Here is a 25,827-nt window from a genome sequence, read left to right on the forward strand (position 1 = left end):
TATCCTAGGAGACCTAACTTAAAGAAAGGAAAAAAAAAAGCAAAGCATTTTGATTCAACTATTTTTGGAATGTGGCTATTATAAACATTCAAAACAGGAAACTTTTCTTCCAGTTTAAAAATATGAGAATGTACTATGAGTAAATTTAGAAAAGATGCCCAGTATTCACACCAAACATAAATGGTGTTAAACACCACTAATTTGTTTTTTTAAAAAGGAGCAACATCAGAACCTAACATTTACAGGTGTTCATTATTAAAAAAAAATTCCTTGTACCTCCTGAAAACTTTTCAAAAAATATTGACCTGCGGTGGTCTCTATAACCTGGGCATATCATATCACAAAATTGATATTCCTCTTTCCTAGTGTGATTTATATAACTTATTTATGTTCTCCAGATGCCAAATATGAGGCCAAACATCTAATATTTCAGTGTAAATACACAAAAAAAGAAAAAAGTTTTAACTTTCAGAAAGGTTCACTGAAGTCATCTTTTAATTAACCATATTCTAGACCAATACAGAAAATCAACAAATAGTCCTGGCAGGTATGGCTCAGTGGACTGAACACGGGCCTGTGAACCAAAAGGTCACTCATTCAGTTCCCAGTCAGGGCACTGCCTGGTGTGCAGACAACCGATAGATACTTCTCTCATACATCATCGATGTTTCTCACCCTCTCGTTCTTTCTCCCTTCCCTCTCTCTAAAAGTGAATAAATAAATAAATAAAATCTTTGGGAAAAATTGGGACAACTGTAATAGAATAACAATAAAAAATGATTAAAAATGGAAGTAAATCAATAATTTGAACCATACAACTTTATTAAGGATGCAGGATATAAGAAGTATCTTAACTGGGGAGAGGACTTGCTAAAGATGGTTTAAGATATCTGAAGTGAAGAGGGAGCACTGTTGATAGATGTATCTAATTTTGATTTGAACTTGAACATGAGCTGCCATATAAAGGGAGATAGAACATACAAGTGGGGCATCAAACTCACACAGGCTTCACATATATTCAGTACACTTACAATATTCACTACCTACTTCACAGTTGGACATAAGTATAAGATAAAAGAAAGGCAGATATCCCAAGTTTTCCACTTATTAGCACAGAACCCCCTAAACTACATGGTATCCCAATAACACCATATTTGTGAAATACCTGGCAATAAATAATTCTTCTTGATTTAGATACTTGAGAAAAAAATGTTGAAATACATTAAAAAAATTTTTTTAAAGGGGGAGCTCTGACTGATGCAGCTCGGTAGATTGGGTGTCATTCTGCAGACTGAAAGGTTGCTGGTTTGATGCCCAGTTAGGGCACATGCCTGGGTTGTGGGCCAGGTCCCCATTTAGTGGTGTATGTGAAGAAGCACTGATAGATGTTTCTCTTGCACATCTATGTTTCTTTCCCTCTTTCTCCCTCCCCTCCCCCTCTCTAAAAATAAATAAATAAAATATTTTAAAAAACGGGAGGGGATATAACCCACCTCATTTATCATTTCAATCTCTCTGAATGTCAATCTGTCCAGCCAGTCTACTTTCACCATGTGTCCTTGTCGATGGGCTTTGGTGAGCTGCAGAACAAATATAATGAAGAAAATGTTAACACAGATCTCATGGGAAGTGGGGGGGAAAGAGTGATACCCGTCACTCCCTTTCAGCATCATACTGAAAGAACTAGCTAATATAATAAAAGAGATTGGGAAGAAAGAAAGAAATTGTCTTTGCTCACAGATGGCATGATCATCTATGTAAAAAATAAGTAAGAATATGTTTTAAAAAAGCCCTCCTAGAACTAACAGCAATTATAGCAAGATTACAGAATAAAGGTTAATATACAAAAGTCAATTACTTTCCTGTGTCCCAGCAATAAACAATTGGAATTAGAAATTAAAAACACAGATGTGTAAATGATGTAAATGGTATCTCAATAAAACCATTATTTTTTTAAAGCATCATTTATATTAACATCCAGAAAAATAAAATTGGTATAAATCTAACAAAATATGTAAAGGACAGATGTGAAGACAACTACAAAACTCTGAAAAATAAAATAAAAAACAAATTGAAAGATACTCCTGTTCATAGAGAGGAACACTCAAAATTGCTATGATTTCATTTTTTCCCAATTTGAGCTATAGATTTAATGTCATGTCAATAAAAATCCCAGCAAGTTATTTTGTAGATAACAAAATGACTTTATAATTTATAAGGAGAGGCAAAAGATCCAGAACAATCAATATGATATTGAAAGAAAAGAACAAAACTGGAGGGGTGACACTACCCAACATCAAGAATTATTAAAAAGCTACAATAATCAAGACCGTCTGGCATTGGCAAAAGAACAGACAAATCTATTAATGTAATAGGATAAAGATTCCGGAAATAGACCTACACAAATATAGGCAACTGATCTTTGACAAAGGAGTGGAGGTAACCCAATGGAGCAAAGACAGTGTTTTCAACAAATGGACTAACTAGACATTCATGTACCAAAAAAAAAAAAAAAAAAAAAAAAAAATCAAAGAACAGAATTTACATCCTTCAAAAATTAACTAAAAATGAACCATAGCCCTAAATACATAATGCAAAACTATAAAACTCCTATAAAAGAAAACCTAGATGACCTTGAGTATGGTGATGGCTTTTTAGATACAACACCATAGACATGGTCCATGAAAGAAATCATTAAGTTGGACTTCATTAAAATTAAAAACTTTTGCACTGTTAAGACACTGCCAAAAGATTAAGACAAGCCACTGATGAAAGAAAATGTTTGCAAAAGACACATCTAATAAAGGACTTATCTAAAGTACACAAAGAATTATTAAATCTCAACAATAATAGGCAACTGGATTAAATAATGGGCCCTTAATAGACAATTCATCAAATAAGATATACAGACGAAAAACACACATATGAAAAGAAATCCCACATGATATGATGCAGAAAAATGCCAATTAAAACAAGATACCCCTAAACACCTATTAGAATGACCAAAAGCTGAAATACTGACAGTGCCAAATGCAGGTGAAGGTTTGGAACAATAGAAACTCTCATCTATTTGCTGATGGGAATGTAAAATGGTACAACTATTTTGTGAATTTCTTTCTTTTTTAATTTTGTTTTTTGGTTTTTCAATTACAGTTGTCCCATTTTTTCCCCATTGCTCCCCCCCCCCAGCTCACCCCTTCTCCCACAATCATATCCCTCCCCATTGGTGAATTCTTACAAAACTAAATATAATCTTACTATATGATCCAGGCATTGCACTCCTTTGTATTTATACAAATGAGTTGAAAAATTATGTCCACACAAAAGCCTACATATAAATATTTACAGCAGCTTTATCCATAATTGCAAAAACTTGGAAATAACTAAGATGTCCCTTAGTAGATAAACAGATAAACTGTGGTACTCCAGACAATGGATTATTATTTGGCCCTAAAATGAAATGAGCTATCAAGCCATGAAAAGCCATGGAGGGAAAAAAAGAAAGAAAAAAAGAAAAGAGAAGTCATGGAGGAACCTTAAATGCATATTACTAAGTGAAAGAATCCTATCTGAAAAAGCTATATACTGTATGATTCCAACAATATGACATTCTGGAAAAGATAAAACCATAGAGACAATAAAAAGATAATTGGTAGCTCAGGGTTAAGAGGGGAAGGAAAGTTGAATAGGTGAAGCACAGAAGATTTTTAGGACAGTAGAACTATCTGAATGACACTATAATGATGGATACATGTCATTATATATTTATCCAAGCCCAAAGACTGTACAACACGAAGAGTGAACCCTAGAGTAAACTAGGGTCATTGGATGATAATGATGTGTCAATGTAGGCTCATCAATTGTAACAAATGTACCACTCTGGTGGGGAATGCTGATGGTAGCGGAAGCTATGCATATGGGAGGGCAGAAGGTATTATATATGGGAAATCGCTGTACCTTCCTCTTAATATTGCTGTGAACCTGAAACTACTCTACAATGGTTATGTCCCCTTCGCATCTGATACATTCCTATACATAAACAGAAATCATACACAACTATCAGGTTAAGAAAAACTTGGCTAGTGACTCATCATTATATTTTCTTAAACAGAAACAATTTTTAAAAAATTTTAAATATCCATAATCTGCCATCTAAACATGCTTAAAAAAGTCATTTTCACTCACTCCAGAATCCATGTTTGTTGCTAATATATACTACTTCCTATATACCATATTTCTAGCTTCCCTGTATGAACACTAAAGATGACCATTCTCAACCTTATTAATAGCAACCGAGGAACGTATGAGCAGGATATAGTACCATAAATTGGCAAAGCTACATTGGAGAAGTTTAAATGATTCTAGGTAGTCACATTTGTGCATCGTAATTTGCAATACTGAAAATTTAGACATTAGAGAATGTAAATATCCATTGACTGGGGGAACTGTTAAGTAAACTATAGTAAACACAAACTACGAAATACTACAATCAAAAAGAAAGGAAAATCAATAAACCATGGCAGGGAAAGATCAGTACAGTACAGCTGAATGCAAAATCTGCTGCAAAATGAGGTACCCCTTATGCTAGACTGCTTATAAATCTGCCTCCTGCAACAGACTCTGAGACTAAGAGCAGAATTCCTAGAGATTTCTCTGCTTGAATTAGTTTTAGACTTTCTGCAGAACTGGAGTTTCCACTCAAAACGTGCCCTAGCCACCTGTGCTATTTATCTACTCTGCATAATAAAGCATCCCACACCTTAGCACCTCAAAACAATATCCATTTTATTATTTCTCATGGTTCTAGGAGAAGTCAAAAGGTTATGTTTTTTTGAGGTACATTTGGATTTTTTTTCTACTGGTATAACAGTCTCTCGTGAAACTGTGTCATTTGGTGACTGCAGCTTCACATACGCTATTAACACCTATGTGGAAAAGGGTGGGCTCAGCTGGGAAACCAGGGTGATGGGCCTATCTCCTTCTGCTTGTGCTCTCAGTGTTGCTTCCTCTCCAACGTGTCTTTCTAACATAGTAGTGGGACCTCTTCCATGGCGGCTCATTGTTCCCAAAAGTGCAAAACCAGCAGCTGTCAAGCTGTCCTAAGGGTTCGGCCTAAAACAGGCATGGCCTCACTTCGGCTGCACCATCTTGGTTAAAATGAGTCACAGGGCTAGTGAAGATCAAATGCAGAATGATGTGAGTACAGGGAGGCGTGTTCACGGACGACCATACTTGGAGACTAAGAAGCAGAGCTGTACTATTTGGGAAGTCCAAGAATATAATACAACTGTTTGATCAACTGCAAAAGAGCAAAGAGAGTGGACTCCGGAGCTGGCAAAGTCATCTCTTGGTTGGACTTCAGTCAGCAGGGAAAGTCAAGGATTAGCTATCATAATTTCTAAATGATCAGCTCTTGCCTTCCTCTACAAAATAATCTCCTACAACTCCAACTGACGCACTACACTCCAACCGCCCTTTTGAGTTCTTCAAACCATAAAGCCTTTTACTTTTATGTCTCAATGCCAACTAAATAATTAAATATTGGATAAAAGTTGTTAGCAGCTAGTATAATTAGCCCATAATCTATGTCACTTCATCTCATATAGGTGATGATGACACTGTAGACAGACTTGGGTGTTTTCACCAGTCCAGAGCAGCTTCTAGTCCTTTCCAGGCCGGGAATGTCTATAGATAATAAAGACCAAAAATGAACTTTAACAATATATATTTCATTTTGGGTCTAAAATGTCAATGACCTAGATCTTTCAAAAGAGAAAATCTGCATTCTGTTAAACAGCAGGGTAAAACTAGTACAATCTATTTCAAATTGTATGTGAAGAAATAATCCTCACTAGGGTGCCCATCCTAGAAAGATAGGTAAAAAAAAAAAAAAAAAAATCAGTGAAAGTGTCCTTCTCTCTTTTGAACACGGGTTTCTATAGAATTCACAAGCCATATAGAGCTTGGAAGACAAGCCCATTGTCACAGAAATAATAGCATAGTTATTGAGCACTAACTTCTCCAAGAACTAAACAGCAAAGAGTTTTAAAGGCTACTTAAATAACCTGCAAGAATCAAATAACACGTCCAGGCAAATGATTGAAGAACCATCATGTATTACCAGATTTAATGGAAGGACAGAAATATGTGCCTGAGGAAAATGTCTCAGACTAGCAGGTGTTCAACACAGGTATCAGGGACAGAATTAATTTGCTACACTGTATACAGACTAAGAACAGCAGGGAATATGGATGTCAAACCAAGCAGTGACCCCTGGGAACAGACAGATTCCCATAATCACAACTCACAATTCATTGCTTCTTACACACACCTGTCCTACTGGACTGTAAGTTCCTTGAATCTAGCATTTATTTATTCAATGAATATTTATATTTATTGAAAGGCCTTTTAATGTAGAAGGGTGATAGAATGGAAAACAAGTGTACATTTGGAATTCTGTTCAAGAGCTTGGGGGAACTGATGGGGTTGGGAGGAAGAGGAAGTGATACTCAAAAAAGGAAGCTGGAAAAAAGAACTACTCATGCCTTGGGTCACTTTTCCCTAGTATTTATATTGAGACACACCTCATTTTATTGCACTTCACTGCATTGTAATTCAGATGTGGGTTTTTTACAAACAAGACAAAACCCTCCACCAGCAAAAAGACCATACTGTCTTTACTGCAGTGGTCTAGAACCAAACCTGCAATATCTCCAAGGTATGCCTGTATTCTCAACATAAATATATAATACTTAATTGTTGTAGTAAGTTTCAAACCTCCATCAGGTCTTGTGCTCTAGAGATCATCAAGAACTTTAAAAGAATAAGGAGGGGATAAGCCATTTTCATGGTGAATGCCTAAATGAGTCGCTAAAAATGAAAGAGTATGAAAGTAATGACCAGAGTGCTGTGAGAGAAAATCATGGGGGTCTTGAGAAGGCCTCTCAGGCACGTAACATTTAAGAGGAGACTTGAAGAACAAGGAATCAGCCAAACAAACAGGATGAAATCTTCTAGGCAGAGGAAATGGCTTGTCTGTCAAGCATGTCTGTTAGCCTGATGAGCCCAGGCATTAAAAGAGATCAGGATGGTAGATCTCAGTAAACATTTTACTAAATAAATCAAGTTTTCTTCAAAGGTGGAGGGTAGGAAGTTCTAAACATACATGAGATGCTTACTGGGAATCAACTTTCTTGAGAGCATCATGACCTAGATTTTTCCTCATAGTAGACATTACACTTAAAAAGCCCAAAGGGAAAAGGAGAGGCTGAGAAGTCCATAAGAGTTTGTAGAAGTAAATGAAACTGAAGAGAAATGACTTTGGTTTTACAATTCTCCTTAGCCAGTTTCTACCAAATTCATAAGCTGCTTTATCTTTACAAAGATATCAATGAACATGTATTTATCAAACAATGACAGATAATGTGGACCAAGTTCACAGATTCTGTGAAAGGTAGGTTAGTTTTGTTTGCTTATTAAGAGATGACACAATTGATTAAGGAGTTATAATCTAGCTGTGAAAACAAGATGAACACATAAAAATATAACTCATGAAATCAAAAACTCAAAGATATATACAAAAGCTTGATTCTGTTTTAAGTACCCACATGCACCTTATAACTACGTCTAATAATTTGTTAATATAATATATGAGCAAATCAAATAAGCCATCTAAAAACAACTCAAAAGAACAAGTCTCACTTTTTATTTTCAAACCAACAGAAAATGTAAAGTGATTTACAGCTTTACAAACATTTCAAATATCCGACCACAGAGGATTAATGAAATGAAGCATATCTATACTACGCAAAATCCTGATGTCTTTATAAACATATTGTATTAGTACAGTAAGTCCTCACTTAACGTTGTTGATAAGTTATGTGACTTTAAGTGAAATGATCTGTAACAAAACCAATTTTACCATAGACTAATTGATATAAACAAGAGTTAAGTTGATTATGGCATCTAATTAGCATTATAAGGAAATGACATCATTTGATGATCTATCTACTATATCTTAAATGACCTGAAACAATTTTGAGACACCATTAAGTATAAAAGCAGGATTCAATTAAACACATACAATATGATCCCAGTTTAAAAAATCTACAAATATATTCATTATAACACACATATTAATTTACTGAAAGCATGTCAATTGAAATATTAATGATGGTTATTTCTGGGCAAAGGGTCAGATGTGATTTTTATTGTGTCTGTGCTTTAACAATCTCCTACCATGGAAGAAGATGTACATTATATTTGTAATAAGAAAAAATAATGTTACTTAAAAACTAAGATCCTTTAAAAACAAGTCATCATGCAAAAATCTCTGTTGAGAAAACCACTAAAGATTAGCATTTATTAAGATAGTAAAAACTCAAAAAATAAAAACCCGTTTGATTAATGTAACTTCACCATCTGAAATGAAAACCAGGTACTAATATAATTGCTCTCAAATTATTTCTTTCAAGGCCCTTCAAATAGATGCAACTGAAGAACCATATAAATTAAACAATGCTACCATTTTCACACTTAAACAAGCCACACAACTGGAATCTGAATGAAAAATGGTCTCCAAAGCCATGATTTTAACCATTTCTCTATTTCAGTTCTCAGTCTGTGCTAAGCGGTTTTATAGATATTAAAGCACTTTACACAAGCAAGGTGATTATCATTAGTTATTATTCCTCATACTGGAACTAATAATGACAACATCAACCTAGTAATAATACACTTTGTCTCCAACACTTAGAATGTGCCTTGACATATAGCCAATGACGATGGTGGAGCGTAAGAGGACTTGTCCATATTTAAAAAACAAAAACCTCAGTGAACTTCTCCAATTAATGCCTCAAGGCAAGTACTCATTCAATGCAATGTATTCAACGTAAAATATTTTCTTTCAAGGGCAAATGTTTTAGCAGGTCAAATACTACTGTATAATAATTTAACATAAAGAGTCACAATCTCATCTCACTAAATTATGTGACCAAAAATTTTCTTGTTACCTTAATCTTAATTTTAAAAAATTGTGATCATGATAATTTGTCAATGTTTATTCAAAAGATAATGTCAAGAAAGAAAGTCTTTTTCTTTTAAGATTTCCCTCAAAATGAGAGAAGGATCTCACAAAACTTTCTAGTTCCTTCATGACTCACTACGAAATCAACAATCTCCTGAAGACTAATTTAATCATCAAAGTACCTTGAAAAACAGTGTCCTGGGTAGCAGACACAAGTAATGCGATTACTAGGAAGACAATAATATGGTAACTCATCCATTACAAACTAGTGACTAGTGCTCTAGACTAGTGCTATCTAATCAAACTCTCAGCAATAATGAGACTATTCCATATCTGCACTGTCCAACAAGCAGCCGCCAGGCACGTATAGGTGTTGAGCACTTCAAATGTGATTATGGCAACATAACTATAGGAACATAAATTTCTGAATTTTATTTGATTTTAATTAACTTAAATTGCCACATGTGATTTGTGACTATTATCTTAAACAGTACAGCTCTAGATTATACAAAACCCTTTGAATTGATTGACATGAACCTATTCTCCAGATACTCATTATTCCTGGATGAATTAGAAAAACCCAGTTCCTACTGCTATCAACCTGATGTCTGGGCCCTGAACCAGAGTGACCTCATGCAGGCAATCTGAAGGCCAGTCTAGAACATCACATGTTATCGCTTCTTCACTGTACCAATACTCACACACTGCTCAACATCCCCTAACCTATCTGTGTCCCTCAGACCACAGAACATTTTTCATCTAGTTGTTACACTTTCTTTGTCATCACTTAATCAAATAGGCAGAAGCTAAAGCACATTCCAAAGGCATCAAGCAGAGATGCTAAAATGAAAAGGAGACAGCAGAGAAGCATGCTTTTGTACTAACCTTTAATGTCGAAAGACATGGATTCAAATATAAATCAAACACTAACGCTTGGTAGTCACATCCAAAACCCCAGGTGGATATGCATCCTAGTCATAAAACTCTTAAAATATGACAAGCTGAAAGCAGAGCAGATGGGAACAATGGGTAAATTTGCTCAAGGCCACAGTCATTAAAAGGCTGGGTCACGGACAACGAAAGTGTAATAAATGGCCCAGAAGTCTGTCCTTTGATTATTTTCACAAATCAATTCAAACAAAAAAATAATACGATATTACTAAAAGTTAATTAGGGAAATGTAGAGATAGAAGAGATGATAATGAGGAAGATGGAGGAAAAGAGTATATTTTAGTACATTCATTTCCTCCTGTTCCCACGAAGGCTAAGAAATCCAATTATATAAAATAACTAAACTGGAGACCAGTCAATTTTGTTTCCTTTTTTCATAGTCATTTTTCCTCAAAGGAAAACTACGCATGTTCACAAAATGATGTAAAAATCATTAAAGGTTAATTCCACTAAAATTCTTCTGACAGGATTTGATTTTTAAAAATGTTAAATCTAGAAATAAAGCTTTTAAACTTCAGTTATTCATATTGCAGTTATAATTCTACTTTCTTAGCTAAGCAATAAATCAGAGGAAGGATATTTAATTCAGTTTGGGTTTAAGGTTGTTTGTTTAATAATTATCTAATACCATCTTTGCAGAGGCCATTTAAATAGTTCCTCTTCATTTCACAGTCCTCTGTGCCATTATCCCCAGGCAGCCAAGACTTAAGCAGTTCTATAACTGAATAAACTTACTAACACTGCAGTTTGAAATTGTCACTATGATATTTTGGGGGGCTCATGGGTACAATACATGGTAACTATGCTGTCCTATTATTAAGATTTATGTACACTTTTTTACTCTTAAGCCAAATGCCTTCTCAACAATTAGAAACAATCACAATAAATTCACTGGCTGGAAAATCAAAGTGCAACAAAAAATAAACCACTTGGTTCTAGCCACTTAAACCTCATCTCTTTGAATGTTCATTTCTTGTCTTTAAAAGGGAGTGTGAAAAATATGAGTAGTACACCTTCTCTGGTATAAGACAAGGGAAACAGACTCAGGAATCCAGTCTGAAAAATTTAAGTAAAGAAGCAGGCACTAATCCAATAACAGTAACAACAACAGAAACAAAATCTGAGTGCACAGCCACATCATTCACATTAGGCAGGCCCGGAATAATACTCAGCTCTAGGCATATTCATTGAAGAATGAGAAATGACAAGAACACAACATTCACAAATGTAAACTTAGGACCACATGTTTATTCTCTACTAAGGTGATAACTATAAAATCCAGGTAGAAAAATAATCCCAACTATCTACTATTTCAGTGCTTTTAGAATCATAGAATATGAATAGCTACATAGAACCTCAGAAATCATTCATTCTAAACTTCTTATTTTACAAGCTCAGAAAAGATTTTTCCTGAGTCGGTAGGGCGGCAAATTTCTGACTCATATTACATGCTCTCCCCACTATAAAGTGCTCCCCTGTGCCCAAGCCTCCAATTTCATCAAACCTAAAACAGCACTTTTAAAACTCTTTCCTCTTCAACAGCAGTGGGGCTCTAACAGGCTCTGGAACCTCAAAGGACATGACCAACTGTTGCTTAGAGAAGAATGAGACATACCAGCCCAACATGCCATGAAATAAAAAGCTTCCTTCAAATAAGGAGCAGTTACTTCAACAATGCTAGAAACATGATGCATTCCGCCCCCTTAAGAAATGTAATTACTGGTTTTAATGGTTTCTATTTAATTTCTGGGGAACATGAGTTAACATTAATGCGAGCTGTCATAGTACTGCAAGCTCTGAAGTCTCCACTCAAGTAAAAAGCATAATTCTATTAGGGGCAAAGACCTTTGGGAAAAACTCATCTCCGATTAGCATCATAAAGACTATAAGATGCATGTTCTCATTAATTTTTATTCCTATTTACCAATGCATAAAGACTTACTTGAAAACTGTTAACCACTCTGGGTAACACAGCACATAAATTTTAATAACTATCTCTTGAAAAAGGAGGACCCAGCTTGTCATACTCTCCAGAATAAAAAATTTAGATTGTTGATGATGTTACCAATTAACAATAACATTAAGAAGGTCTCTTCCCAACACCTCATGTAGCTCTGCATGTTTAGTCATCGTTTCAGAGTTGCAAATGTGCATGGATACTCAAAAAAATAAATATGAACTCACACAATTTTTAAGGGGTTATTCTTTAACCATTAAAAGCTGCTCATTATCAAGTCACATCTTTAATTCAACTATAAAATTCAAAAGGTAAATATGAGAAATGTATGCTATGACACTTTGCTACATTAGGAAGCTAGGTTCAGTTCAGAAAATTCCAATGCTGTATATATTGCTATTTGAAGAAGGTCAGTTGTTATAAAAATTATTTTCGAACCTTCCATCAAAAATAATTGGGAAAAAATTAACAACATATGAACAGAAGCCTAAATAATTCACTTAATGAGAAGTAAAGTGGATAAATTGCACAACTATACAGATTTATATTTCCTGATTCTGCGTATTAACCATCCAACTTAGAATTTTACCCATAATATGAATCATAATACTGTTCTCAATAAAACAGCTTAAGAGTGTTTGCTGCTTTAACACGTTACAATTTTTTTAAACCATTAAAGGTTTATAAGTCACAGCGTAGCTTAAATGAAAGTTCATTACTAAGATAAGCCCATAAAAAGTAGGTAGACATGAAAAATTTGAGAACTTTCCTATATCCCATGTAAGAATGCAAATAAAATCTTAGAATGAGTAGCTGAATTGAAAATTAAATTTTACTTATTTAATTATGGAGGAGGATGCTGATCATAGTGATCTGGTTAAAAAACTTATTAGAAAGCCTTGACATAATTTTTCCATAGAAGAACTACGTATACAGAAAGACACACAATAGACTTGACAGTAAAAATGTTCCGTTGAAGCACAAAGCTTAGCCAATGCGAGTATTTATTCTCTATGATTAATATTTCTTCCATATATAGGGTTGAGGCAACAAATTGAAAAATTATTGACATCAAAACCTTCTCCAGACATTACAGAGTCATCCATAAGATTGCAAAGAAAAATTACATGTAAGAATGAAAAGAAAGTCTCCTAAGAAAAGAATTGTAAAAGGATCTATTAGCATAATGCTTTGTGAACAGATAGTGACAAAATTAGCTATGTTGTTCTGATTTAAGCCCAGGTTTGAGCTTAGTTTTTGTATTTATAAATGAAAACACTTTGCTAAAACAATTTTGAAGGTAAAAGGTAGTAACTGAGTCTGCCTCCAAAAACAGGAATGGAAGTAGAGTGTGGACAGTTAGATTAACTAACAGTATATAGAATCTTCACTTTTAAACAACAGAAGAATCTCTAGTATGAAACACTTGGTATCTTTAAGACTATGTCACAAAAAAGGTTGGTGGTCATCCTAAAAAATCACCAAAAGCTCCACATTTTCAAATCTGATGGAATTACGGACACAAAAGGCCACATAATGTATGATTCCATTTATATGAAATATCTGGAATAGGAAAATTCACAAAGATAGAAAGTGGATTAGTAGTTGCCAGTGGCTGGAGGAAAGGAATAGAAAATGACTGCTAATGGGTTACATTTTTGATGAAAATGTTCTAAAATTAATTAGTGGTGATGATTGTACAACTCTGTGAATTTACTAAAACTCAATGCACTATACACTTTCCAAGAGTGAGTTGTACGATAGTGAATTATATTTCAATAAAACTACTATTAAAAAATTATATCTAAATTAAAAAATAATATGACAGAATTCATAACGTTAATTTATACTACAACAGACATCATTCGGATCTTTCCACCTGTCCCAATAGTTTCTTTTTACCTTGGCAAGGCGGCTCATCTGATCTTCTGAGAGCGTACTGCTTGTTCTGCCAGGAGTTTTTGTGGGTTCTGATCCATCTGCCTCTACGTTAGGCCAGACTTTCAAGTCATGCATCCCTTGACGAAACATGCTAGGCAAAAAGAAAAAGTTCAGGATACGACTAAATTAATGCGGTTTACTATAGGAAATTTGAGATCCCTGAACAGAGAGAATTCCATACTAGGAAATACATGTCTCGCTTGCCAAGCTTTAAACCTTCAGAGGGTTGTAAAGCAATTAACAAAGCCACTTAAATCCACGTAAAACACTGTTTTACACATGCCATCCTTTCCTCCTCTAAGCAGTCAGAACTATTACAGAGATTCTAAGGGCAGACTGGACAAACAGAAGGATCAATAATGGACCATGCACCCTTCATCACTTCAGTGGAGATCTCAGAAATAAGAGACTGCCCTGGCTGGTGTGGCTGAGTGGATTGAGCACCGGCCTGTGAACCAAAGGGTCGCCGGCTTGGTTTCCCATCAGGGCACGTGCCTGGGTTGTGGGCCAGGATCCCCAATGGATGTGTGCGAGAGGCAACCGCACATTGATGTTTCTCTCCCTCTCTTTCTCCCTCCTTTCCCCTCTCCCTAAAAATAAACAAAAAATTTTAAAATTAAATAAATAAAATCTTAAAAAAAGACCAAATTCCTACCAAATGAAAAAATGTCACATTTACAATGACTGAAACAAAATTTAAATTAATTATGTAATTGTCTACTTTAGGTGACAAGTCAGCAGAGTAGACTGCACAGCCAAACTGCTGGGGTTTGAATCCCAGTTGTGCCATCTATTACCTACGTGACCTTGGGGAAATTGCTTAACTTCTCTGTGCCTCAGTGTCTTCATCTATAAAATGTTATGAGTACCTGTATCTCACAGGGCTGTTAGAAAAATTAAATACATCAGCACAAGTAAAAATTACTTACAGTAGTACCTGCCACATAAGTATTCAATAAATGTGAGCTATGATTATCCTGTTCACTAGGTACAGGTTGACTCTTCTACCTTCTTTTCTATGAAAGTGATGTCTAATGGGAAATACAATAGTGGATTCATGTAAGAAAAAACTCCATGTCTACAAAACATATAGTCAGAAATTTAATCTGGGCATAGTGATCCTACTTTAAAGTGAAACATTTTATGACCTTTGATTGTCATGCTTCCTTCAAAAAACTACCAAGAAGATCTAGAATACAAGTTGAACAAACTCATTAAGGAACTTCTGACAACCATCCTTTTTTAGTTTGTTTTATTATGGAGGGGGTTAAAGATAAAGAAAGTCTTCTGTTAGTGTGTTCTCTCTTTTTAAGTTTTTTTTTTTTTTTTAAACAAAACCATTCAGACAACATGAAGTCTACTCAAGTAGCATTCTCCCAAAGCTGGAAGAGAAGCTGCCAATGAACAGGCAAGTCCAAAGCACTGTGCACACTCTGACATTAAGTATTTTTTAAAGCAAAGTACATGTTTCACATATATAGATACATTTTTCCATTCTTTAAAAACATTGCACTTAACTGTAAAAGTTTTACATAAATTATTAAAACTATTATCTGACTAATGTAAAATGTCTTCACAGATTTTCCTGGAGTAAAAGCCTATTTTCACTGAACATTATGCAAAGTAATGATGCCGTAAACATTTGGATTGGGAACTATAAAGAATGGTGAGAAGCTCACAAGTACAATAAGATTAAAGACCATATCTACTGCAAGGTCTCTAAGGTTGGCAATAAACAGGTAATATGCAGCAACCACATCTGCCAAAGCTTTACCATACAGGCCCAATACTGACTGGCTGTAAAGAATCAAAATTTTTAATATTTACCATGTTCGAAATCAAAAATAAAAGTTACACTACAAAAAAACACATATACAAGCCCTTCATAAAGTTCATTTTTTTTCAAATGAGCTATAGATTCAACACCAAGCAGACCTGCTTAGTCTCTAAGAAACTGGGTAGTGAGGTGACAAAATCACTTTGGACAAATATCGTTAAATTTACCTTTAGAAACATCAGAAGCTCTCCCTTCCTTTTCTCCACCTCCCTACACTCCAGTGAATACGTTGCCTAGCTGAACTTAACTAAATCAAAAATAAGTACATTTGGCAGGAAGTCAATTTACTTAAATGATTTAGGTGCCTTCGGATGGATCTGGAGAGATTTAAGGACAGGGGACATGGAAGGGAGGGGTGATGGCAAGTGACTCAAATAATCAAGTAAACATATTACTCTTTTGACACTAATGGACACTTTGCAGAGTTACACAGCCTCCAGGTGGCAAGCTAGAAGATGCTCAAGAGCATCAGATCCACTTGGGAAATTAAGCCGAGCAAGCAAGACAAAAGCAGCAAGCAGCACAGCAGGACCCCTTCAGATGCCAGCAGAGGCCCCAGCAACAGCTGCCGCTGCTGCTCCAGCTCCCAGTGCCAAGTCACCGCAGCAGCAACTGCCCTGACTTCAGAATTCACATTTGGAAAAGCCATCTGCAGGAGAAATCTGCAGCTTGCCTACGGTTCTTTGCCAATTCAATCTAATGATCAATCCATTCCTTACCTCCTTAGAAATCTCACAGGCTAGACTTCCAAAATGAGAACAATGAGCTAATCTAGCCATATCCTAACAGATACAGCCTTTCAATTATTAATTACAAATTCTCCAAGAAGTGTTGCTTCACACTGACTCAAGTATAAAAAAAAAAAAAATTTGCAAATAGCAAAAGCTGATAATCGTAAGATTCTCAATACTATAATGCAACTATTAGACACTTCGAGGACCACTATTTAAAAGCTAAGTCCATACCAGAACTATTTAGGGAATAATTGGGGAGCATCTGGTGTTATTTCATTGCTTAAGAAACATTTGAGGAAACTACTGTTTCCCTAAGTCATGAGAATGTGGAGGCACATGACATGATCTTCAATGCTGGGTGGAAGGAAATTTGCACAGGCCTCTGACTGAGGCCGCTCAGAAGAGTGATGTTGCTCTCTCCCTGCATGTCAGCAGCACCACGCGGAGAGGCAGCTGTGCAGTGGGACAAGTGGATGTCTGCACTCTGCTGGAACATCCTGGACAATTCAACACTGCACAGGAAGCCCGCAACATGCTAGGGATTCCCCGGGCTTGTCTCCACTGAAACCCAGTTCACCCTCAAGGAAAGGTCCCAGGACACAGAGAAAAAGGAGTTATTTTAATTTCATAAGGTTTCTTCCAATTCCTTTTCTGAGGTGAAGGTCAGTATGTCGGCCTCTAGGGAATAGGAGAAAGGGATCTAGTTTTTTTGCATTGCTTCCCCACTGTTCAAACATCCATAGACCTCAATTAAAATCTAAAGTCCATTTGGCTAAACGCTCTACTACCATATAGAGGTCCAACAGGTAAAAGAAAATGTTATCTTTACCTTAAATTAAGTAACAGTGAGCTGAGTATCCCCTTATATTTGACTAGGTACAAACAGAACTATTCTAATTTAAGAAGGATTTTTTGTAGGTATTATATACATATTTGCAAAGCAAATAGATTTACTATCATTTGTATTTTATTAAGGGTTTTTTTGCTTTAATTTATAATATTTAGTTATATTAGTAGCTGTTATGTTCATTGCATTTATCATTATCTGCCAATGTTAAATAACCTTGTTTTCCAGATACAGCAGGATATTAAATTTTTGCTTTCAACTAAATGGAAATTTTAAATAAAAAGATCGAGTGTATAACCGTATATGTATTTAGCACAGAGATGTGCAGGGATTCTGAAAGTGATAAATCAATGACTCACATTTGAGAAACCTTGCTCTAAAGGAGGTAACTGCACAGAATCAGGCTGCTCTTCAACATGTCTCGTCTGTATCTACCATCTGTGCACAGGACATGGAGAAACAGCACGAGCGACTTTTCCAGTTATGAGAAGTGAAAGGACCCTCCGAGATTCAAAGTCTTAATTTATTTGATACCAGAAAAACTAATTGAAATTTAACCCCCACTATCTTTATGAAAATCTTTGCGCTTTACTTTTTAAAGTAGAATACTCCAATTTATATTTCAGGCACGTTTCCAGCATGTTTGGATGAAAGGTAAAGAAATCATTCTTTTACTGGGATATACATAGAAATACAGAGAAGGAAAACTCTGACTCCAAAAAACCTCCGCTGCCTTGCGGCATACCTCTTCAGGGGAAAGGCTAAGGGAGTAAACCCCGACAGAAAATCCGGAGCCGGAGTCCCTAAGGCGGTTTGACGTTGTAGTCAACACCGGCAACTCCTGCGGCGCACCTGAACCCAAGCTGTATCGACTCCGTCTTTCCCTTGGACCCTTCAGCTGCGAAGAGAGGGGGGGTCTGCTGCATGGGCAACAGCAGACCCTCCATATTACCCTGCCCAGGCTCTGTAGCTTCAGCGTCATCACAAGATGTCGATTCAACACGGGAGGAGACAGATACCATGTCACTCCCGAGTCGGACTGCACAGCCATTCTCGGCGGTGCAGATAGACTCTTAAGAAGCTACACCATCGTCTCTCGAGACGGACGGCTGCCGACGACGATGACATAGAAATACAAATAAAGTGGGTTCCAGAGGATGAAGTAAAGGAAGAAACTCTGCAAAGAACTGCAGGCAAGTCATATAAATAAACCACTGTGAAAGGTTAACGCAGTGTTTCTCAAAAAGTGGTCCACAGGCCACCTTTCACAGAATCACTTGGTACGCTTATTAAAAATGCTGATTCTTGTGCCCCAAACAGCGACTTAATTAGTGAGACGGCAGGAAGGTGCTTTTTTAGTAAGTTTACTAGATGATTCTTATACATGAATTGCTTACTACTGACTTGGGGAGTGAAACAGCACAAATGTCAATCTGAGAAAGAGTTTATTTGCTTTAGGCAGGTCACTTCACCATATTTCTGTAGAAATTTCAGTTGTCTCACACCCATACTCCAGTCAGAGCACTCCAGCAACATACGTGTATGCTACGGTCCTCTAAAATGCACATGAGTGCTAAAGAGGTATTTTTATGAGGGAACCTCCAGCTAATATTCCAGAAGGTAAACCACTTATGACAAGGCCAAGAGGAAAAACAACCCGGTCTATCTGGCTGCTTCTTAAGAACAGTTAACCACTAAGACTATACTATGAGAAATAACTATTGTGTAATTTTTCTCTGAGGCAAGGAAATACCACCCTAGGAAAGTAGAAAAGAACACTCTGAAAAAGAAACAATACTTATTTAATAACGTCTGTTCTACTGTAACATGCTATTTTATCAATCTCAAACTATGTCTGAATTATTATTCCTGTATGGATTTCAATAATAAATATCTCTTTCATAACTACATTAAACTAAAATACCTACACATTACTAAGCAATTGTCCCTGGCTGGTTTGGCTCAGTGGATTGAGCGTCGGCCTGCGAGCTAAGTGTCGCTGGTTCGATCTTCCAGTCAGGGCACATCAGAGAAGGAAAACTCTGACTCCAAAAAACCTCCGCTGCCTTGCGGCATACCTCTTCAGGGGAAAGGCTAGGGGAGTAAACCCCGACAGAAAATCCGGAGCCGGAGTCCCTAAGGCGGTTTGACGTTGTAGTCAACACCGGCAACTCCTGCGGCGCACCTGAAGCCAAGCTGTATTGACTCCGTCTTTCCCTTGGATCCTTCAGCTGCGAAGAGAGGGGGGTCTGCTGCATGGGCAACAGCAGACCCTCCATATCACCCTGCCCAGGCTCTGTAGCTTCAGCTTCACTGGAGAGGACACTCCAGCGTCATCACAAGATGTCGATTCAACACGGGAGGAGACAGATACCGTGTCACTCCTGAGTTGGACTGCACAGTCATTCTCGGCGGTGCAGATAGACTCTTAAGAAGCTACACCATCGTCTCTCGAGACGGACGGCTGCCTACGACGACTACGACTAAGCAATTAAGCTATTCTAAATGGAACTACATCTAGATTTTATTCATGAGTTTAAGCTTTTCTGACACAGCCTTCCTGGATAGAAAAATTCAGTATTATAAAGGTGTCAATTCTTTAATTAACATATAAGATGCAATAGAATTTGCCAACAAAATAACAATGCCCTCTTTTTATATTGAAGAAATAGTATTAAAATTTGTCTGACAAAACAGAATATCCAGAAAAATTCTAAAAGGAGGACCAACTGAAGATTATCCCTATCTAACATTTAAAATTTTGATATATAATAGTATTGAAAACAGACTAATTCAGAAATAATGATAGCTAATATTTACTGAGCACTCATTAAACTATTATGCCTTTAGTAACTTATCATCATAAACTGCTCTATGGGGTAAATACTGTTGCTATCTCACTTACGGATGAGAAAATTGAGGCACAGGTAGATTAAATAACTTGCCCAAGGGTACACAGGTATTTAGCAAAGGAGCCAGGATTGGAACCACAGACTATGGTTTTCTGTTACCTGCCTTCCTAAGCACCATATGATACACTACACTATTTCTCTTTGATGTCAACACATAATGAATTGAATACATAAGGATACCATTTCAAAATAATTGGAAGCAATGGCTTATTTAATGATTAGTGTTGAGACAAATAACTAGCCAACTATTGTTTAAAAAAATAAAATAAAGTAGCTGAACCAACAGATCACTCCTTTCACAAAAGTAATTTTAGGTGAATCAAAGATTTAAATGTGGATAATTAAAACATAACAGAAGAAAACATGTTGTTTGTTTTTTAACTAGGAAAGGACTTCCTAAAACATTTAATTCATAGGTCATATAAAACTGATGAATTCAACATCGTAATTGAAGATCCATGAATAGCAAGCAAACAAGCAAAATAAACAAATATTTAAGAAGTTTCAAAGAAAATGTCAAACAGGACAAGCAATATTTGTAGCATGTACCACACAAAGGGCTGCTTTTATTAATCTACCAAGACCCCCTTATACATTAATAAGATAAATAACAATTCAAAAAAAAGACCAAGGCTTTTATGGTATGTGAATTAATTTCAGTTTTTTTTAAAAAATAAGCCAAGGCTATCAAAAAGCAATTCACAGAAACATGAACACAAATAGCAATAAACATATCAAAATATGACCATCCTCATTCATATTTAATGATGTAAAAATTATTCAGGAGATAAACATTTCTCAACTTTAAAATGGACAGAAATTAAGAAGTTTTAAGATATTTAGATTAAGGACTCTACTGTTTGGAACTGAAAGAAAGTAGGACATCTTTCAGAGATACCAGATCTAGGGTCGAAAATTGCCCAATAAGCCTGGAATAGCTTGTTTACCAGAAAGCAGAGAAGCTCACTAATGACTATTGGAGTGCTATCGAAAGGACATGGGGTCAACTTGAAGTGCTCCTATTGAGCGTTAGAGAGAATAAAGATAGCAATGGAAATATTTCAAACACATTTAAGACTAAAAGTTCATGACAAGACAAAAAACAAACAAAAAAAAATATTAGGTTACTAGGGCACTACCTCATTCTTAAAATGGATGAAAATAAAATAAAACATACATCTGCCTTTCCTATATGAACTGTATACTAAGGTAATTCAATACTCGATAGAAAGTCAAGTTCTTTAAAGATAAAGAATGATTCCTCTGTCACAGGAGATGAGGGATAGAAACATGGTTTTGTTGGGTTTTTTTTTTTCCACAATACAGTTCTACTATCTGTAAATTTTTAAAAACTGAATTAACAACTTTATTACAATCATTACCACCATCAGCAAATTAGTGCTTTTTAACCTTGTTTATTGCCCTTTTTATCACTATTGTAACAAAGCAGAAAAAACAAAGCTGTTACAGTATATGCCATATAGCCTTTTTTCCTGAAAGGAAGATTCTAATTTCCAATGACTATTTTCTAATAAGAATCACATTACCAATCACTAAAAGTAGAGTAGTATAAATTGTGTTTCTTAGTTAATCTATCTGCATATCCCACAGGAAATGTGTCAAATTCAGTCTCAAGAAGGACAGAATAATGTACTGTTAGGTAGGATACATAGCAAACCAAGGCAGAGAAGAGGAGGGAGACGTGTCTCATCTGCCAGCTCAGCAGTCCTCAGCCTGGTCAATAATTTTGCCAGGTGTTCCCACGTCACAGGAAACACCGTACTAAGATGGGAGGAGGGCAGTCCTTGAAATTCTATGGATGGTTTCCACTATCTGAGAAAGAAAGCCTTTGAAACTGTGATTTCATCCCAAGGCCTGAGAGGCAGGGAAAGGGCCCACAGTGCCCAAAGAAGGAGTCCATAAAACAACTCTGGTTAACTGCCTACCTCTGGTCGCTATCTGTTGCTATCTGTTTTATGAGGGAGTCCCTAATACTTACAGAAAGAGCCCATAAATAACTTCAGGTGACTGCATCAACTTTAATTAACTGCCTCCTGCCAGGTATCTGTTTTACAAGATGAACAAATGTGGCCTAGAGCAAGCTAAGAATTCGGGCTAATAGACCCCTACACTTAACTACGTTTAGATAGTCACACACCCCCAGTGGAAGCTGGCACCCCTTTACTCACCACCCAATACGTCACTCCCCCATCACCATCCCACCAACTATGTAAGTGCTCAGGACTAAGGACCTGAGGCTTTTTGCCATCCAAGCCTATGCCTTTCACTCCCACTTCAGCAAGGCCTGTTCTCTTCCATGAGAACATATCACCAATAAATTTTGCTTGCACGCTAACAGACTTGTTGATCTGTAATTCTTTACTGCATCAGCAAGAACGGAGTTTCTTTCCATAGCAGTACCGAACATGTTCACATAGAGAACCTGACTGGGCATAAACTAGTAAAACTTCCCAAAAAGAGAAGGACCAGCAAACTACGACACCCCTATATATTAGAAGAGAATGTTTACCCATATTTTCCAAAGAGTGAAACTGTTGTCCCACCGACAGGCACTGCTTTTCCTGGTCCATACACATCCCATATAGTCAGGGCTACTTGGGCATTCCTGGGCAGGTCAGGGTACTTCACAGGCAGTTTCAGCCACTCATTCCAGCTACGGAAAGAAAGTCGATATAAGCATACATCATTCATAAAACTTTATTTTAAATTAGCAAACAATATGAAAAGGTTTCACCAGAGAAAATGTTTCAAAAGATTAGGTTAGTACTACAAAAAATAATGAATTACCTAAACTTGGCTCTAGGCAACTTCAATTTTAAATACAGAACACATGAAAAAAAGTTATTGAAAAAATTAAGCTCATAAGAAATAACACTAGTAAATCCTTTAATCAAAACACTCAAGACTATCACTAAGACATATGAAATATGATAATGGCTAAGAATAACCTGGGAAAACACCTGAACACTTGACCCTGTTTATGATCAAACTTGTTTTGAACCAAACTGTGATTTTCTATAAGCATTCCCTGGAACACAGGTTTTATACTTTGAAAAGAAAAAAAAAGTCAGAAGTACTCATATTACATTCAAAACACTGCTGAGGATAACATGCTCCTATAATGTACCTCAACAGAGCAGAAAAGCACCAAAATCTTAAAAGGACTGAACTAGACCATCCACTTTTGTAACATGAAGTTACCGGACAGCTCTGGACAGATGTGACATTTTTTTATCTGAGATTTTTCTGTTGTTCCTCAAGTTATTTCATTAATACTGATAATGCCTAGCTATTAGTTTTTTATGCTTTTAAGGCATATTTATATATATGTTTCCCCTCAGGAATGTTTGTTCTTAATATATAGTAATGACAACACAACTTTTTTTTTTACTCTTTATTCATCTCTGCAAATTTTCTTTTGTATTCATACTTCACACTGCATTTATTTGCTAATTTCAACTTTCTTAAACAACAGCTGGCTTTTAAAATCCCAAAAGAAAACTGTAAAAGAAAACAAAAAGTATGCGAACAATACACAAAGTAATACCCAGTGGATACAGAAAATTGTTTCTCTCTTTACTCAAAAGTATTGTTTACTCAAAACAATTCGCAAACAGGCATATACCATTGTAGGTCAAATACATTTATATCACTAAGAAATTGAACAGAGCTTTCAAAAGCTTCAAGAACAAATCATTTATATCCACCATATAAGTTCAAAGACTACAGGAAAATTTGATATGGCTATCAATTTAAGGGAGAATCAAAGTCATTAAATCCTTTTCTTCTATAAAGGTCTTGAAAAAATAAGCCACATGCCTAAAAATGCCATTTTCCACAATAGATAAGCTTGAAGAACTAAATGAATTTATTTAATTACTATTCCTCTGTAATCACTATTGAATCATACTTACAGCATCTATAAAGAAAAGGGAGAATAGTCTGGAACCCATCATATGCAAGAAAACAACTTACTTCCATCTTGTACTAAATGCCTTGTAAGATGTTCTCACTGGCAAGGCCAGAGGCTTCCCTTCTGCAAAAACTTGACAAGTTACATAAAGGTCAGAGCATGTCTCTTGGTACAGTCCTGAAAACTTCAACATTGGGTCTTCTAGCACAGCTTTATAGCTCTTTTGTTCTCTCTTGCCTTCCAAACTTCCTCTGGAAACATAAGAACAATAATGTTTAGACAAACATTTAAGCATACAGATAACAAATACTAAAGAGTTTATGGCTGTTACAATAACTTTATGTTGCCTAAACCAGCAGTCCCCAACCTTTTGGGCACCAGGAACTGGTTTCACGGAAAACAATTTTTCCACGGACCAAGGGGGCGGAGTTTGGGTGAGGGTGAGGGGTGGAGATGGTTTCGGGATGATTCAAGGGCATTACATTCAAGCTCACCTCCTGCTGTGCGGCCCGGTTCCTAACAGGCCCAGACCAGTACTGGTCTGCAGCACAGAGGTTAGGGACTCCAGACCTAAACATTTTCCTGTATATGAAATTAAATTTACCCTTACATCTAATAAAGGTATCTAACCCTAACATACCTAAAATTATTTCTATCTTCATCAACATATTTTTCTATCTTCTTAATTTTAAAACCTGTCATTAACTCTTGGTTTACCTTCTAGACATCACCAGCTTTCCAGGCCTCCATTTCATTTTTATTAATTTCAAGCTGAGCACTTATTTATCTATGCTTTCAAAACATTTTTTTTACTAAAGCCCTAGTGGCCCAGAAATAAAAGACAAGATAAACAACATAGCATTACAAAAAAATGTTAAGTCCTTGCTTCTAGGGAGAAAACTTACTTTTAACTGTATATTCTTTTTATACTCCTTCAATCATTATTTTTTATTACAGAGATGTATTATATCATTATTTCTTTAAATAAAAATACAGTGTTAAAAGTCACAAAAGATAAGCACAGAAAACTATAAATGAAATAGAAACATCAATTGGAAATCAAGATTGTGTCAGATATTGTACCAAGCATTTTATATGCTCTTATTTGGTTTTCACCATATGCTCATTTTATAAATGATGAAGCAGAGACTCAGAGATCAGGGATCACAAAGTAACAGAGCTGAGAATAAAAATCTAGGCAGAAAAGGCCAAAGCCAACATTCTTCCCGCCACAGAAAGATACTGTGCACCAAAACGTCTTGAAGCTTGGGGGCTCTGAGTCCCAGAAAGATGTCTGAAACGAGCCTGAACAATATCTGAAAAATGAAAGCGAAAGAGGTAGGGAGTCATACCAGAAGAAGAAAAAAAAATAAAAAAATAAAAAAAACGGCATATACAAAGTCTTTCCAGAAGTCATCCAACCATTGTTAATATAACAAGAATGGGTTGTGTGACACTGATGTAACCTGGCAGCCAAGGAGAGTGGCCTGGAGTGTGCATGCATGAACAATGATGACTTCACTGTACTAGTCAGCAAGAGTGGTAGATGCCATTGAGTGAGCACGTGTACTGTGTGGCCGTTGTATTCAAAATGACTGAGTAGAGCAATGAATTTGCATCAGATTTTCTGTTTAGCTTGAACATTCCTCCACGGAAACTAATCAGATGATTCAGAAGGCCACAGCTATG

General features: G+C 36.1%; 1 protein-coding gene across 1 annotated transcript in view; it reads right to left on the bottom strand.

The window, feature by feature from the left end:
- The window catches only part of PIK3C3 (phosphatidylinositol 3-kinase catalytic subunit type 3), a 106,136-nt gene that overhangs the window by 77,765 nt on the left and 2,544 nt on the right, over positions 1–25,827 (bottom strand). The window contains exons 2-5 of the mRNA XM_090285111.1: positions 24,201–24,389; positions 22,735–22,878; positions 13,836–13,965; positions 1,494–1,580 (exon numbers count right to left, since the gene is read on the bottom strand). Coding sequence (XP_090141237.1) covers positions 1,494–1,580; positions 13,836–13,965; positions 22,735–22,878; positions 24,201–24,389 — 550 coding nt within the window. The remainder of the gene's footprint in view (positions 1–1,493; positions 1,581–13,835; positions 13,966–22,734; positions 22,879–24,200; positions 24,390–25,827) is intronic.

The sequence above is a fragment of the Furipterus horrens genome, unplaced genomic scaffold, assembly GCF_987537825.1.
Source record: "Furipterus horrens unplaced genomic scaffold, mFurHor1.1.pri manual_scaffold_8, whole genome shotgun sequence".
Classification (NCBI taxonomy): Eukaryota; Metazoa; Chordata; class Mammalia; order Chiroptera; family Furipteridae; genus Furipterus; species Furipterus horrens.